Below are 15594 nucleotides of genomic sequence, written 5' to 3'. Positions count from 1 at the left end.
GCACAATATCTTTTTTATTATTTTTCTAGCTAAATAAAATAAAATACAATAAAAGAACAGGTATAAATTTAAACCGGTATTTTTATTCCTGACTCTGGCGTCAGTGAATAAACCAATAAATTTATATTATTATTTTTATTTTATTAATGCATACATATTTTTATTTTTTATTTTTTTAAACCCTTTTTTATTTTTTAAATTTTTTATGTTTTGGCTAGGCCCGGCCCGGCCCAACACAATTTTTTTTAGGCTGGGCCCAGCTCAGCCCACATGGGCTGGGCTGGGCCCAGCCGGTCCAGCCTGGTCACTGGCCCAAGCCAGTGACCCGGCTGGGCAAAGGCACGCACCACGCGTGCGTGCACTTGGGGAAAGCTAATTAATTTCACGGCCAGTCAAAGGATAATGCAAAGCGGGAAGAGATGAAGAAAACTTACCTGTGGTCCGCTGCTCCTGAAGGTGAAGACGAAGTCGAGGGCTGTTGGTGCTTGAACCACGCTTGGCAGGGCAGCCTTCTTCCCTTCCTTGCGCTCTCCTGGCCCTATTCCTGCTGCTAATGACCCGAGGTTGAAAGTGAAGGGCGGATGACCGAAACTGATCCAATGCGTGCGCCTTCTCTTTTTTATTTGCTTGTGTTTTGAGACCAAGGCAGTGCTAGAAACACTGATCACTGTTTTCTTCGATCTCCTTTTCTTCCTCCTTGCTTTCTTGTTTCTGATTTGCAGGGGACGATCGAGAAGACGGTGATGTCAATCGTTGGTTTTCTGGATTTTACGTTTACATTAGTCTCTGTTTTTGCTCTAGGTATTTTTCCTCTGTTTTCTGGGTTTCGTTTTCGGGTTCCCCTTTTTGTTCTTGACTCTGTATTTTTTTTTTTGGGTTGATTTCTGCCTTGGTTCCCCCTGTTTTGCCCCCCCTTGGTGCTGGGTTTTCCTTCTATTTTCTGGGTTTATTACTCTGTTCAATCCCCCTGGGTATTTTGTTTTCGCCTCTTTTCTGGGTTCTTTTTTTCTTCCCTCCCGGTTCTGTGTTTCTCTTCCACCCCCACTCCCCTCCTTTTTTCTCGCGCTCTCTCATCTTCTCTGGCTTTATAGCCAGGGAATGTCAAGCATCTCTGCAATTGAAACGGCTTCAAAGCCATTACTGCAGAAACCGTTCCTGTGGAAGGAGACGAAGAAGGCGATGGTTGGTTTCTAGAAACGGCGCCGTTTGTGTGATGGGAATGGCCATTTGCAATCTAGTCACTGAAGTTCTGAAATCATGCAATCAAGCCCCTGGATAAAATGTAATTGGATCCTTGTATTTCCGCGCCATTTTCAAGCTGGTCCTTGTATTTTTAAGTTTTGCAATTTGGACCCAATTAAACTCTAAACTTTGATATTCCTCAATTAAGTCCCTAATTTTATTAATTTAATTAAATCCAAGACCAATTAAGTCTCAAAACTTATCAATTATCCAATTAAAACCCTTAATTGGATTTAAATAAATCAATTCCAAGCTTAATTAAGTCTCAAAACTTATCAATTCTCCAATTAAACCCTTGATTGGAAGAATTAAATTAATTCCAAGCTTAATTAAGTCTCAAAACTTATCAATTCTCCAATTAAATCCTTGATTGGAAGAATTAAATTAATTCCAAGCTTAATTAAGTCTAAAAATTTATCAATTCTTCAATTAAACCCTTAATTAAACAAATTAATTCCAAACTTAATTAGATTAATTCCCAAAGTTTAATTAAACCCCAAAACTTTCATTCATATTGCCCTTAACCCAAAATTTAATTCATTCTTCATTTATTTCATCATCATTATTATTTTTTCATCAATTTTTTCATCCTTTTCCATAAATAAAATAATAATAAAGATAAAATGGTAAAAAATTGGGTTATGACACATATAAAGTAGCTCAATAAATTTAATTTAAATATTTTTTGAATAAACTAATATTTCAATAGCATAAATAATACATTAATGAATATGCATGTGCCAAAATTAATAATAATTTTTTAAAAAAAAACCAGAACATGTAAAAACTAAAAAAAAAAAAACCATTAATTTATGTGAGGAACTACCTACCATGTAAGCTTGGTTGGGAGTGTGGCCGCGGTTTACTTTTCAAAATGTTTTTTGTGCTGAAATGCATTAAAATGATATTTTTTTTTATTTTAAAAAAAATTATTTTTGAGATCAGCACATCAAAATGATCCAAAACATATAAAAAAATTTAATTTTTATAGAACACGATTTATACCGTGTTTTCAAAACGGTGTAGTGTCAATCTTTATTCTTTTCTATTTATAGATTTGGAATATATACAAAGCAAGTAATTGAGATATATATATATATATATATATAGGGGAGTAATCAGGAATACACATTAAAATAGACAAGATTTTTTTTTATTTTCTCAATTTTAAAGAGTTTTAAAATCTGAGATAAAACTCGAAACGTTTTTAATATGAGAGTTCCATAGATCAATGCTAATGGAGTTGCTAAGCCTTATCTCCTAAAAGGACTCAACTGATCAAATTAGTAATATGGGGACTCAACTATAGTACAGGCACCACACGTGTGATTATTGCTATAGAGTGAAAAAACCCAATCTTCGGGTTCTTATAAACCCAAAAAAATTTTCTTATCTTCACTGCTGAACAAGCACAAATACAGTAGTTGCCCATTCCTCAGTTTGTTTCCAATTTCTACGAAAACCAGGTAAGAACCACGTCAATTCGTTAAGGTCTCGACGGTTTATAGCAGGTTCTTATGTATGATTTATTGCGGAATCCCAAATGACAGGTTCATGCTAGTAATGGATATTTCTTGATTTTCTTGGTAAAGTTAGTTGTTGTTGTTTTGAAGAGGCATGGCTTCTTTTTCTGCTGTTTGCAATAACGGTTCTTGAATTTTAAAACTGAACTCTGGAGTCAATAATGGAAATACTAAATCTTTGAAGAGATATTCAACTGTTTGTTACAGTCCAGTTTTGATCCCTTCTTTGGGACTTTGCAGTGCTGGCAAACTCCAACATTTGTTGCTTTGGAGGAGCAAGTTTAGGTCATCATTTTATGATGGAAAAACCGGGGTTCATTTATCGGGGTTTTGTAGTGGTTGTAAGTCTCAAAATGGGTTGTCTTGTAAAAGCTCATTTAGACCATTGAGTGAAAAAAGTGGAGATGAGGAGAGCCATTTGAGGAAAAGAGGAAACGGTAATTTGAGGAAGAGGTTTTTCACTTAGATTGAAAAACAAGACTGCGGCTATTGAAAATAAGATTGAAGGGAGTTTCAATTAGGTCGATGTTGAATGATTTTGGAATGTTCTTGAGAAAGGAATATAAAAAGAATGACACTTTACACTTCAATTTTCTGTTGCATTGGGAATGTGCTACTTGTTTTTGAGATTAACTGCGTTGCCATCTCCAAAGATTGTTCCTTATTCAGAATTGATAGCCAGCCTTCAAAATGGCTATGTTACAAACGTCTTATTTGAAGAGGGATCCCGTCGTATATACTATAACACAGACTCTGTGGGTACTGAAAATACTGAAAACTCAGAAGACAAATCTTCAGTATTAAATCTTCCAGATGAGAATGCAGCTGAAACAGTTGCAGTAGAAGGTGTGTGAGCAAAACTGGTCTGGCATCAAGGTAGATGTATTTAAGAAATTTTCAAGGCCACGAACTTCCACCCCAGAGTGGCAATTTTCTACAAGGAAAGTAGATCGTGACGAGAAATTTCTTCTTACTTTGATGAGAGCAAAGGGAACAGCATACAGCTCAGCCCCTCAATCAATTCTGATGTCAATAAGGAGTTTGCTTATAACTATAATATCTTTGTGGATTCCCTTGACTCCTATGATGTGGCTCCTCTATCGCCAACTTTCTGCTGCTAATAGCCCAGCAAGAAAGAGGCGATCAAATAATCAGGCAGTCACTTTTGATGATGTGGAGGGTGTTGATATTGCTAAGATAGAACTCATGGAGGTAAGCAATTCCCCTATTAAAGTTTCCTCGAAATAAAATGATATCAGATATAATTCTAAAAAAAAAAAACACAACAACAACCTCCAGTTATCTGTTTATTACTGAAGCAAGAAGCAAGTGTCAAGAGTCATAGTTTACTTCAATTCTATGTTCATCTGCACAATTATAATAGAATAATAAGATTTAGTGGAGGGGATTAACGAATGAGTCTAACTTTATGTATCTCTATTATTAACCATTTTGTAATCGAGCTGTATTTGCTCTATAAAGAACTCTTGAAGTTGTTACATATGATGCTAATGGGGTTATAAGTCTGCATTTGACGTCATAAAGCTAATTTTAATCTCACTTGAACTTCTTTGCTAACTCCCAAGTTATGCATGAGGCTTTCTGAGTCTGAGCAAGGTGATGTCTTGCTGCTTTCTTGTCCAACCATATCTTATATCCTCTTGGAGATTTCTTGATCTTTGCTGAAGCTGCTTGATAAAGAATTGTATACATACCTTGACATCTCTCTTAATTATATTTCCTACTTAGAATCTGAATCTGAGACCAGCTCAATACTTTGTGTTGTCTTGCAAGATTTCTGTTTATGGACACTGATGGTTCCATTATGTTGATGGATCTTTCTAGAATATCTATATTAAACTCATTGATGTGATTCATGCTTTGTAGATAGTTTTGTGTCTGCAAGGAGCTATGAATTATCAAAAACTGGGAGCAAAGTTACCTAGAGGTGTATTGCTGGTTGGTCCCCCAGGAACAGGGAAGACATTACTGGCACGTGCAGTTGCTGGAGAAGCAGGAGTACCATTTTTCAGTGTCTCTGCCAGTGAATTTGTGGAGTTGTTTGTTGGTAGAGGAGCAGCTCGGATTAGAGATCTCTTTAATGCGGCAAGAAAATCATCTCCATCAATTATATTCATCGATGAACTTGATGCAGTTGGGGGAAAACGTGGTAGAAGTTTCAATGATGAACGGGATCAAACACTAAACCAGGTAACTTAATCATTCAAACCTTCTTGCATCTCTTGCAGTGTTTCCATTTTTTTACTGGATATATTGTAGTTTACTGAATCCTATATTTATGCGATCTTTTGCATTATTGGTGTGCACCTTCATCTAAATATTACATATGTTTGTCAGGTACTATACTCATTGCCAAAATTACTATGTTAAACTTCAGAGACATGTCTATCCTTGCATATTATATTCTTGTCAACTTCTGATAAATCAACTGTCTTTCTTGCTTGTTTTTTCATTGTTTAGCATTGTCACTCTAAATCCTCTGACTTCAGATTTTCCTCCAAATTTCTGAATTACCATGTTTTATTGTGTTCCAAATAAAAGTTGTCCTCGCAACTGACTTTTTTTTGCCTCTGTAGTTGCTGACTGAAATGGATGGTTTTGAGTCAGAAATGAAAGTGGTGGTTATTGCAGCAACTAACAGGCCGGAAGCTTTGGATCCAGCCCTTTGCCGGCCTGGTCGCTTTTCAAGAAAGGTAGTTGTTGGAGAACCAGATGAAGAAGGAAGGAGAAAGATCTTGGCTGTACATTTGAGAGGGGTTCCTTTAGATGAAGATGCAGATCTTATCTGCAATCTAGTTGCTTCACTGACACCAGGCTTTGTAGGTGCTGATCTTGCAAACATCATTAATGAAGCTGCTTTACTTGCTGCTCGAAGAGGTAAGGTTTATGTTATAAATAAGCTGTTATCTGGTCTTTTACCATCTACAATGACAATTTGAATCCACTACAGATAGTAGCCTTGTCCTCATGTGGTGGGCCATCATTTTATTTCCATTCTTTTTCATTGCATCTTCATTGAGTAATTCTACCCCACTCCCCAATTTTGTATACCCTTTTTTATAGTGCAAGCTTTATGCATTAGATACCTCGAGAATAATTATATCATTTATTATTAAATATGAATCAAGTAAGTTTGGTTTTTGCAGGTGGAGACATTGTAACAAGGGAAGATGTAATGGAAGCAATTGAAAGAGCAAAGTTTGGAATCGGGGACAGGCAACTAAGGCCCAGTACAATAAGCAAAGAGCTGGGCAAATTGTTCCCATGGATTCCTTCGTTGATGGGAACGAATGACACAAGACAGGATGGTTTGCAAGGCTCTTTAGGTTACCAGACCCTGAGCTGAAAAGTAGGTTTTGTTTCAATTTACTTTTACTGTGGTTACATTTTCTTGTTTTTGGTTATTTAGGTTTTTCTAGGGTCTGATTATGTACAAAATTTTGATGTCTATCGATAAATTTACCACAAGATATATATTCAAATTAGTGGAATTGTCATTCTGGTGTTTGTGCGATGGGTGCTGGAATAACCATCTATGATGTATGCTTTGAAGTCGGATGACATTTTATCATTAAAGCATACTGGGTTCTTATCTTTTTCAATGTCCGCACCCCAAGAATAGATGATTTTGAAGTGTCCAATATACTTTGGCTGAGAGGATCATAATTCATAACAATTCTGGGTTGATCCCCTATATGTGATGACATGTAAATGATGAGTACATTAACTGCGTTTTATGCTACAAAGTATACTGCTGAAAATATAACCCTCTTTCTTCGACTCTCTATTCCAATCCTGAAAGTGGAAGACCTGAAAAATAGTAGCAAGATACTTGTTGACTACAATTTTCTAGTTATTCTTGTGCATCTTTTTTCATACCAATGTAGTATAACATTTTCTTTTCCATATCTTCAGCATGGATCCGGTTATATGGAATCAGGTGACAAATGTTATCAAGATCTGTGATGGAAATCTGTCAAGTTAATAATGGCACATTGTGGTTCGTAAAGAAATCCTTTGCACTTTCCTATGTAAACTCCTCGGATGAGCACGAGGCCTAGTCAAGTAGAACCAGAGCGCACTGCTTATTAGTTCGATGACACATTTTATCCCCGCTGCACTATTTGATCATACTGTCATAGGGTCGCATTGTGGCAATATGCCCTGAGGGGTCCCTTTGCTATCAGTAATTTAGTGCTTTTCACTTTCAATCATCCTTGATCACATCCTCTTAACAGCAGAACATTTTGATTTGTCAACTAAAAACTTTTCTCTAGCATGTTGTTTGTTCAATCAGGCTAGTTCTTTCTTTTGGTCGCTGATTAGTCGTTTTCACCCCCCCCCCCCCACCGTGTTGCTTGAATGTGTGAACCTCCCGTTTTATGATGTGAGTGATCCTTTGGAGCCAGAGGGCTTATTACTGGGTTTCCTGCTGCTTTCATATGCAATTGCATCATTCTGAATCTTATAGTGGAGAAAATTCTACAGATTCACTTTCACCTTCCCTTTTGTCATAATCTCCTCCTGGCAAAATATTGCAAGGACTTGGCCCATGTGGACTGTAGATGGCTTTTGGAATCTTTTATTTGGTTTCGATCGATACCAACTTAGTGATCCTTGATCACATCCTCTTAACAGCAGAACATTTTGATTTGTCAACTAAATCGTTGCTTGAAAGTGTGAACCTTCCTTTTTGCTTTCATATGCAGTTGCATCATTCTGAATCTTATAGTGCAGAAAATTCTACAGAATCACTTTCATCTTCCCTTTTGTCATAATCTCCTCCTGGAAAACTATTGCAAGGACTTGGCCCATGTGGATCTAACCAGCCACATCATGTCCCTGGACTGGCAATAACTTTCTTTTCATTATCATGCTTTCGATAACATCAGCATTCATGGCAGCTAGCTAAGCTGTGATGGGCAGTGGTAGATGGCTTTGGAATCTTTTATTTGGTTTCTATCTATACCTGTCATGTTCTTGGAAATGCTATGCTCTTCTACTCATCTGTCACGGCAAATAAAGTGTATTCCCAACTAGTTGGGACTCCAATTGGTATGATTTTGACATCCACTATTAGAGCAAGTTGTTGGGACTTTCTTTCCTTACATTTCATGTACCTTAAGTTCTTTCCTATTGGGGAGAGAAATGGACAGAAGACACAAGATGAAGGTGACGGTTGCCAAGAAGCAAAGATTAATTTAGGTGTGCTTCTCATTTTGTTTTTCAAGGCCAAATTATACATACCATCATTTTGTCGTTTGAAGAATATTAAAATTTTGGTTTTGCTATATAGTCTCTGGAATTTCCATGGAGCAATGAAACAATAGTTTTGTTAAATTTCACCTGCCCTAACTAAAACCTAATTTATCTTGTTTGGGTTGATCAAAGCTGGTTTTTTTTCTTATAGCAAATTTAGGGGTTGTTTAACTTGTTTTAATTTAATATTTAGTATTTTAAATTATTTTTTTAATATTTTAAATTGTTTTTATGTGTTGATATTAAAAATATGAAAACATTTTGGATCTTTTTCCCACGTCATCTAATGTTCAGTTGCAATTTTATCTTTTGACCTACCACAAAAAAATAAGTGCTCTGATCTCCACATCACTCCACCATAAGCAGTGACTCCTTAATTTTGGTGGGGCGGGGGGACACCAAGAATTAAAAAGATTTGTTAAAATAAGTAGGCTAGCAAATACTCGTAGCTGGGGTTAATTGCAGCCATTCATTTCATGGAAACAGTGCCCTTTTCAAATGTCTCTTTTTTTTTAAGAATCTGTCCTTGCAGTGTGACAATGTTGAGGCTCAGATTGCTCAGAAATCATTTTTTACGACACTCGTTAATTTGCTGATTACCCACCATGTGAATTTGAATGACAGAATTAATGATAGCAAGTCTCCTTCAAGCTTTGATGTCCAAGCACTCTACTGAACTCATGAAAGCTCTCTTTGCTTACAGTTAGCTTTCACATTTAGATCCAAACAATCAGGCTTGTCCCTTTGAGGGTAAGGAAAGAATGTTGTCGAGTTGTTGTGAGAGCAGAGGGAAGAAACAATAAAATCTGCTGCAAGATTGCTCTGAACATTATTTTTTCAAGATTACGTGAACTGTTTTTGTTCTAGTGAGCAATTTGCTTTTGATTACATATGTACATTTTCGATCATCTTCCAATTCTAGACCTTGTTGTCGGCATGTCGCTCAGAGCTTTGAACTTTCACCTCAGAAGATTGCAGCTTTAAGTCTTCTCTTCAACTCCTTCCTGCAGAGAAACAAAAAATGAGGAAAACGATTGTCACTTGAGACCATTTTCTAAAACCCTTATTTGTTTTCAGATTCTTGAGTCGGTGTTAAAGTACTTCACCTCATGAGTTCCTTGTCAATGCTTGAAGTAGATAAAAGTCCCCTATTCTCTTCAGCCCTCCTTAGAAGGTAAGGGATAACCTTCTCAACAGGTCCATACGGCATGTACTTGCTAACTAGAAAACCTGCCTTGCTTAAACCAAATGAAAGTGCATCTGACATTCCATATAGCTGTGCAAACTCAAGCTTTGGAGTCCCCTTTCCAATCCCCAGGTCTAGTGCCTTCGTTGCTGCCAATCGCCCTATAGAATGTACACAGAACATCCTGTATCAAATCCAATTTCTATTACAAAAGCTGTAATTTATCATATATATGTTTCCTTGAAATCTTTACCTGATTCAACATTATGTGTTGCAAGAATGACTGCATCCGAGCTATTAGCGATCTTTTCAAGCATGAACGAAGCACAATCATTGTAGCAAGCATGTGTCTCTTGAATACTATTGTGAATGGGAGAATCATAACCTAATGCAGAGGCTAATTTACTTTCACTAGACATGTAAGCACCCCTCACTACCTTGAACCCCATAGGGACTCTCATCTTGTCAGCAGCTTTAGTTGCAAGTAACAATCTCTCTTTTGCATCTTTCAAGTAGGCTTGAATTGTGCCATACACAATGGGATTATCATCTTTGTTGTACTTGATCGCTGCCGAATATGTCAAGTAATCAATGGCAGGTTGAATAGCTGTTTTCTCTGCATCCACCGTCAATGGGATATTGGCCTGGACACTTTTTTCACATAGTTTCCACAATCTCTCCTGGCCTAACTGGAGATCTTGCTCTTCTTGTGGGGTTAATGGTTCTGGTTTTTTAAGAGTATGATACAAGGGGCTTGAATCAGAAAAAAGTGGAAAACTGTTCTGTTTCCATGGAAGGTTGAAGGAAGGATATCTCTGTTGCCACCTTAACAAATCACTAACTCTCTCTAACAAGCTTGAGGGGCAAATTGCTGTGATCTTTACCACCACACTGCTCACCTGATGTAAGTACACAAAAATAATAAAATTAGCACTCAACATCAGGATTGTTTTCTTTCTCACAACATCAAAGAAAGACAAAAGAAACTTGGTAGGATACACGAAAGCTAGCCCGAGGATACCCGGGCCATAAAACCGAAGGAAAGATGTGCTCTTGTAGCTAGTGTGTTCAATTTCTGAGAGGAAACCTCTCAAGAAGAATATTCAACTAATCTGGCTATGCTCTGGCTGTCATTTTCTGTGATGCATGTATTTCCAAATTCTTACGGTCAATAGCGTACACCATGAGCAGGTGGAATCCAACAGGACACAGCTTGCTTACACATGTTGAAGGATTCTGCTAGCATTCCAAGCTGTAAAACTAACATATACTGCAGGACCCGTATCTAATTTCAAAAGTAAATTACTCTCTGGCTAATATGAACTAATTAACGGATAAAAAAAAATTGGAAAGAGAAATAAAATCGATAAACAAAAAGGGCTAAAATTAAGGAAAATTGAAATCTTACAGAAGATGGAGGAAGAGACATGGCAGATTGAACAGTATCAAGAAACCCTTTCAAATTCTGATCACAAGCATCATTATCACCTGTATATTCAACAGCGAAAACCAACATCCCTCTTAAACCAGATTCATTAACTTTCTTAATACACCTTCCTGCCTCAACAACGTCTTCTCCAGCACAAAAATGTTCAAAGAACGTATGCCTTACGATCTTTATCATAGCAGCACGTAAAATATTATCTGTCTCCATAAGCCTAGAGTTCATAACCCACATCCCAAAATCAACCATAGGACTTATAGAAGCCAGGTAAATATTTAAAGATGCATGCAAGAGTTTGGTGCTTGGCAAATTTGAGAAAAGTTTTTGGTGGTCATGAAAGTCTAGGATAGATGATGGTTTTGCATGATCTTTGATGGCGGTGAGTGGTTTTTGAAAAGCGGGTTCAGGTTTTTCAGCCAAGTTTAGAGGAGAGACTGCGGCGGCGGTGGATATAGAGGACGAGGACGGGGAAGGGGAGGAGGAGGAGGAGGTGTGGAGAGACCTTGTGATAAAGAAACGGAGGTTTTGGAGTTGTTTTGGTGGCAGAAGTTTTGGGGCCATGAAAGTTGGAGATCAAGGTTTTTATTTTGTAATTTTTCAAATTTTTAGGAGAAATCCTATGTTATAAGAAAGATGGGAATGAGTCATGGTGGTGGAGATTATATAGGAAATATTTGAAGGATAGTTGACTGCTAATTTATTTTTTTTATTTATTTTATTGGATTTGATGAGGCAAGCAAGTTTGAGCTTTACTCAACTGCTGTAAAAAAGGAAATATATATATACATACATACATACATACATACATACATACATACATACATACATGCACTGTTACAATTTAAATAGGCAACAATCTCTTTCTAGGAGATGAAATATATTTTTTTCCTATATTAATAACCAAGATTGATTTGTTTCATATATGTAATTTGATTCCTATTATGAAACAACTACTATATTTGAAATAGACCTCTCATGCCATCATATACATCATATATATATATATATATATATATAGAAAGTAAAAACTCGATGGATTATCAAATATATTTTTAATATCTTTCCTTTGAAAATTTAAAAACAAAATAGCACTTTCAAATTTACAACCGGGATTTTACTTATAGGACATAAAAAAAAAATTATTTATTTAGGAATAATTAAGTAAAAATCTAAAAGGAGTGAGATTTTAACCGAAATGTTCACGCATATACAAAATATCATGGATCTACTATTTATTTTTTAATAATTTATTTTAGTTTTCAAAATTTATTTTTGGGTGATTTAATTCTAATTAAAAACTAATTATTTTTAATTTTTTAATCAATGGTGGAATTAAAAGAATATAGATCAAATTAAAAAAAGACATCAAACATAAGTGGCGAGTTAACAGTTTAAAAAAAATACAATTTGATCCTTACACTTTAAAAATAATGCAAAAATATAAGTGTTGTGTTAAAACTAATATGTGTTTTTTACCTTTAAAATTCATGGAAAAAAAAAAAATTTTGAACTCGGTTTTATTTTTTGTATCAAGCAGTTTTTTGTTTTTTTAGAGATTATTGATAGGTTTATCATTGTTCTTAAGATATTTTGAGTGAAAAATAGATTGAAAACAGGTTTTTAAATTAAAAAAATGAAATCCTGATTTTCTAGTCATCATAATGAGTTGAAATTAAATTAAATTATTTCGAGTAAATTTATCAAAACATTTAAAATTTGTTAAGAATATCTTAACATGTTTTTGGAAAAAAAAAACAAATAGATTGAAAACAAATTTTTAAATTAAAGAATATTAAATCCTGATTTTTCAGCCATCATAATGAGTTGAAATTAAATTAAATTATTTTGAGTAAACTTATCAAAACATTTAATAATTTGTTAAGAATATCTTTGGTTTTATAGTAGCTTAATTATCAAAATAGGAATTTTATTAGCACAGCAAAAAAAGGATTTTGTTAAAATTAAATTACGTTGAAGGCATTTTCTTTATTTTTTTTTTTCTACTTTGAGCTTGTTTTAATCTCTATTTCCTTGTTTTAAATTTTTATCACAAAGCTAATATTGGATATTAAAGGTAAGCATTAATATAAAACAGCTTAATTTAGTTATTTACCGTGAGAATACGAAATCTCAAAATTGTTGTTACATTTTCAAAATTTCAATAGTACATCATTTATTTTGAACAAAATCAACCGTAGTGAGTCGTGGAGAGTTAAGAGCTGACAGTTATCCTGAATTATTTCAGGATGGGTCGAACAAATTTATTTGAATGAATTATAATGTTATCATTTTAAGATTTTAAAAAAAATTAAAATAATATCAATTTAGTTACCAAAAGGTTGATAAAATTATCTAACTTTGACCGAGCAAATTATTTTTTTAAACCCAATTAAGATAAAATCTTGGATCCAGTTGGATTAACACTAGTTTAGAGTACTCGGATATAGTGTTTTTTTATTATTATTATTAATTTGAATGTTCTGAATCAGTTTATATATATATTGATTAATTTTAGAAACCTTAAAATTAATAATTATATAACTTTTTAATAATTTTAAAATTTATAAAATTCAAACTAATAATCTTTAAAATATAAATCTTAAACCTAACCAATTAAATTACATTCCTCAAAATTACGAATTTTATTTGTTGGACTGTGAAAAGAGAAGCTGTAAGAAAGAAAATTTTCCCACTTAATAAAAATTAGAAAGACATATCTGTTCGTAACTTATAAGCGCGCCGTTACACGTGTGCTTGGAAGATAAGTTAAGATTTAGATGACGAGGATCTGACTGGGTCCATGAACGGAGGATCTGTAATTTCAACCGTCTGATTGGGACCTTTAGGATAGTGCAATCCACTTCCACGTCATAGTTTTGAGTCAATATGAAGTAGTTTCGGTGCTTTCACTTATGATAAGTTTCTATAAAATAAAAAAGAGAAAAAAAGAGTTTAGGTAGTGAATTGAGAAGAAAGAAAGAACAAGGGACTAGGACAGAGTAGGGACTAACAAAATCACCGTCAGCACCAACAGAAAGAGAAAGAAGTCTTCTACTCCACAAACGCCACCACGTGACTCCCTGCCTTGATGGCACGTGGATCTAAGCCTTGAAAGAAAACTGCACGTTGCACCCGTGAAGTACACGTGCGCATCATGATTGCCATTTGTTCAGCACTGTTTTTTGCATTCTAGCCTCTTGTCCAGTCCCAACCAACTACAATGACTCAAAGAGGTCAATTTGAATACCATATGTGATTTATTTATTGTTCGAACCAAATGTATGTTGTTTTGAATACATCCGCAGTTTATTCATGCTTTTATTTATTTCATGATAGATTATAGTTGTTTATATCAATTGAGTTGGGGAAATATTTGTGTTTATTTAGAATGGATATACTTGGGGTAATAATTAATTTATAATGGGTTCATATAAATTGAATAATTAAGGGGAACAATTCAAAACATGAGTCTTGCTAGTTATTATTTTGAATCTTATCCTCATAATAATAATAATAATAATAATAATAATAATAAAAGAGGATTAGGCTTCATTATCAAGCTAAAATTCCCAAATCACTATCTTCTAATAAACATATATATTTAGTTTAGGTGAAATGTTGGTATATATACATAATAATTATTTTTATCGTAAAATCAAATAATAATTTAATTTATCTTAGATATAATATGTTAAGATGATTTTCATCTTTTTTTTAGTATAACCAGTCTCTTATCCAAAAAATATTTAAAGACCAGTTAGGGTTTTTTATAATCATAAAACTAGGTGGTGATTCATTTTATTTTTTTTACCCCTTTCACAATAATTAGATGACCAATATGTCCCCCACAACAAGCATTATTGTACTCTTCAAATAAAACATGATACTTTTAATATAATATGTCATAATACATTTTTATTTTATGAAATGAGTTATAGAATTCTAATGTTGAGCTTTGGGTTTGCTAGTAAATCTTTTAAGAACCCTGATAAAAAAGATGGTATCAGGCCTTGTGCAAATTAGAAATATCTAAAACTTTTAATAATACTAACATATTTTATATATATATATATATATATATATAGAAAACACCATCATCATTTTTTTAAAGGAATCAAATACATACTAAAATCAAAAGGAGTACCTATAAGTTTGCAATTTATAAAATTATATTTTTTTTTCAATGTAATGAGATAGATTAATAAGAATACCATTCTAATTTCTAATAATTCTTAGTAAAAATTTTACCTCCTGTTATTTTCTATTTTAAAAGTAAATTTTTTTTTTTCTTGAAAAATAGTATCTATAGATCCAAAGTTCTATTATCAAGATTAGAAAATCTATAAGCTTTAATATTCAAGGAATAACCTAAACAAACACCAATTGATTTTTTTATTTTTTCAACAAAGTTTTAGTCTTTTAGGATCAAAAAGTCTAACAAAAGCTAAACAACCCCAAAATCTTAAAATATTCAATTTTGACTTATAACTTTTCCATAATCTAGGAGTTAAAAACTATGTTTGGTGTAAAATTCTATTTAAAACTAAATTCGCAAATAAAATATCTCTCGTTTAAAACCTGGTAACAAGCACAAAAACTTATACACATATAATTTACCAAATCAATTAGCATCTTATTCTTTTTTTAGACTACACCATTTGAAGAAGGTGAATATGAAGTTATAAACTTATGCACAATACCATTAGATTAAATAAAAATATTAAAATCAATACAATAATATTCCATACCTTTATCACTTTGAAACCTTTTTAATCTTTTTGCCAAACTTATTTTCAACTTTAAGAAAAATGGTAAATTTCTCAAAAGCCTCACTTTTATGCTTCATAATAAAAATATATGAATATTTTGAAAAATAATCAATGAAATTTTTAAAATAAAAATTACCATCATGAGTTAAA

General features: G+C 33.7%; 1 protein-coding gene and 1 pseudogene across 1 annotated transcript; one reads left to right on the top strand and one right to left on the bottom strand.

Moving 5' to 3' along the window:
- The first annotated feature begins 2625 nt into the window (after positions 1 to 2625).
- LOC118056046 (probable inactive ATP-dependent zinc metalloprotease FTSHI 3, chloroplastic) lies at positions 2626 to 6283 on the top strand (annotated as a pseudogene).
- Positions 6284 to 8840: 2557 nt separating this feature from the next.
- Positions 8841 to 11319, bottom strand: LOC118056055 (proline dehydrogenase 2, mitochondrial). The gene is made up of 4 exons (XM_035068161.2): positions 10640 to 11319; positions 9485 to 10130; positions 9152 to 9392; positions 8841 to 9049 (listed from the first exon to the last, which is right to left on the bottom strand). Exons 1-4 carry the CDS (start codon positions 11234 to 11236, stop codon positions 9010 to 9012), a joined length of 1524 nt encoding a protein of 507 aa, XP_034924052.1. The 5' UTR covers positions 11237 to 11319; the 3' UTR covers positions 8841 to 9009.
- Between the last annotated feature and the right edge of the window lie 4275 nt (positions 11320 to 15594).

This window comes from Populus alba, chromosome 4 (genome assembly GCF_005239225.2).
Source record: "Populus alba chromosome 4, ASM523922v2, whole genome shotgun sequence".
NCBI classification, from domain to species: domain Eukaryota; kingdom Viridiplantae; phylum Streptophyta; class Magnoliopsida; order Malpighiales; family Salicaceae; genus Populus; species Populus alba.
Note: the sequence above shows the minus strand (reverse complement) of the source record. Positions and strands in the feature narration are given on the sequence as shown.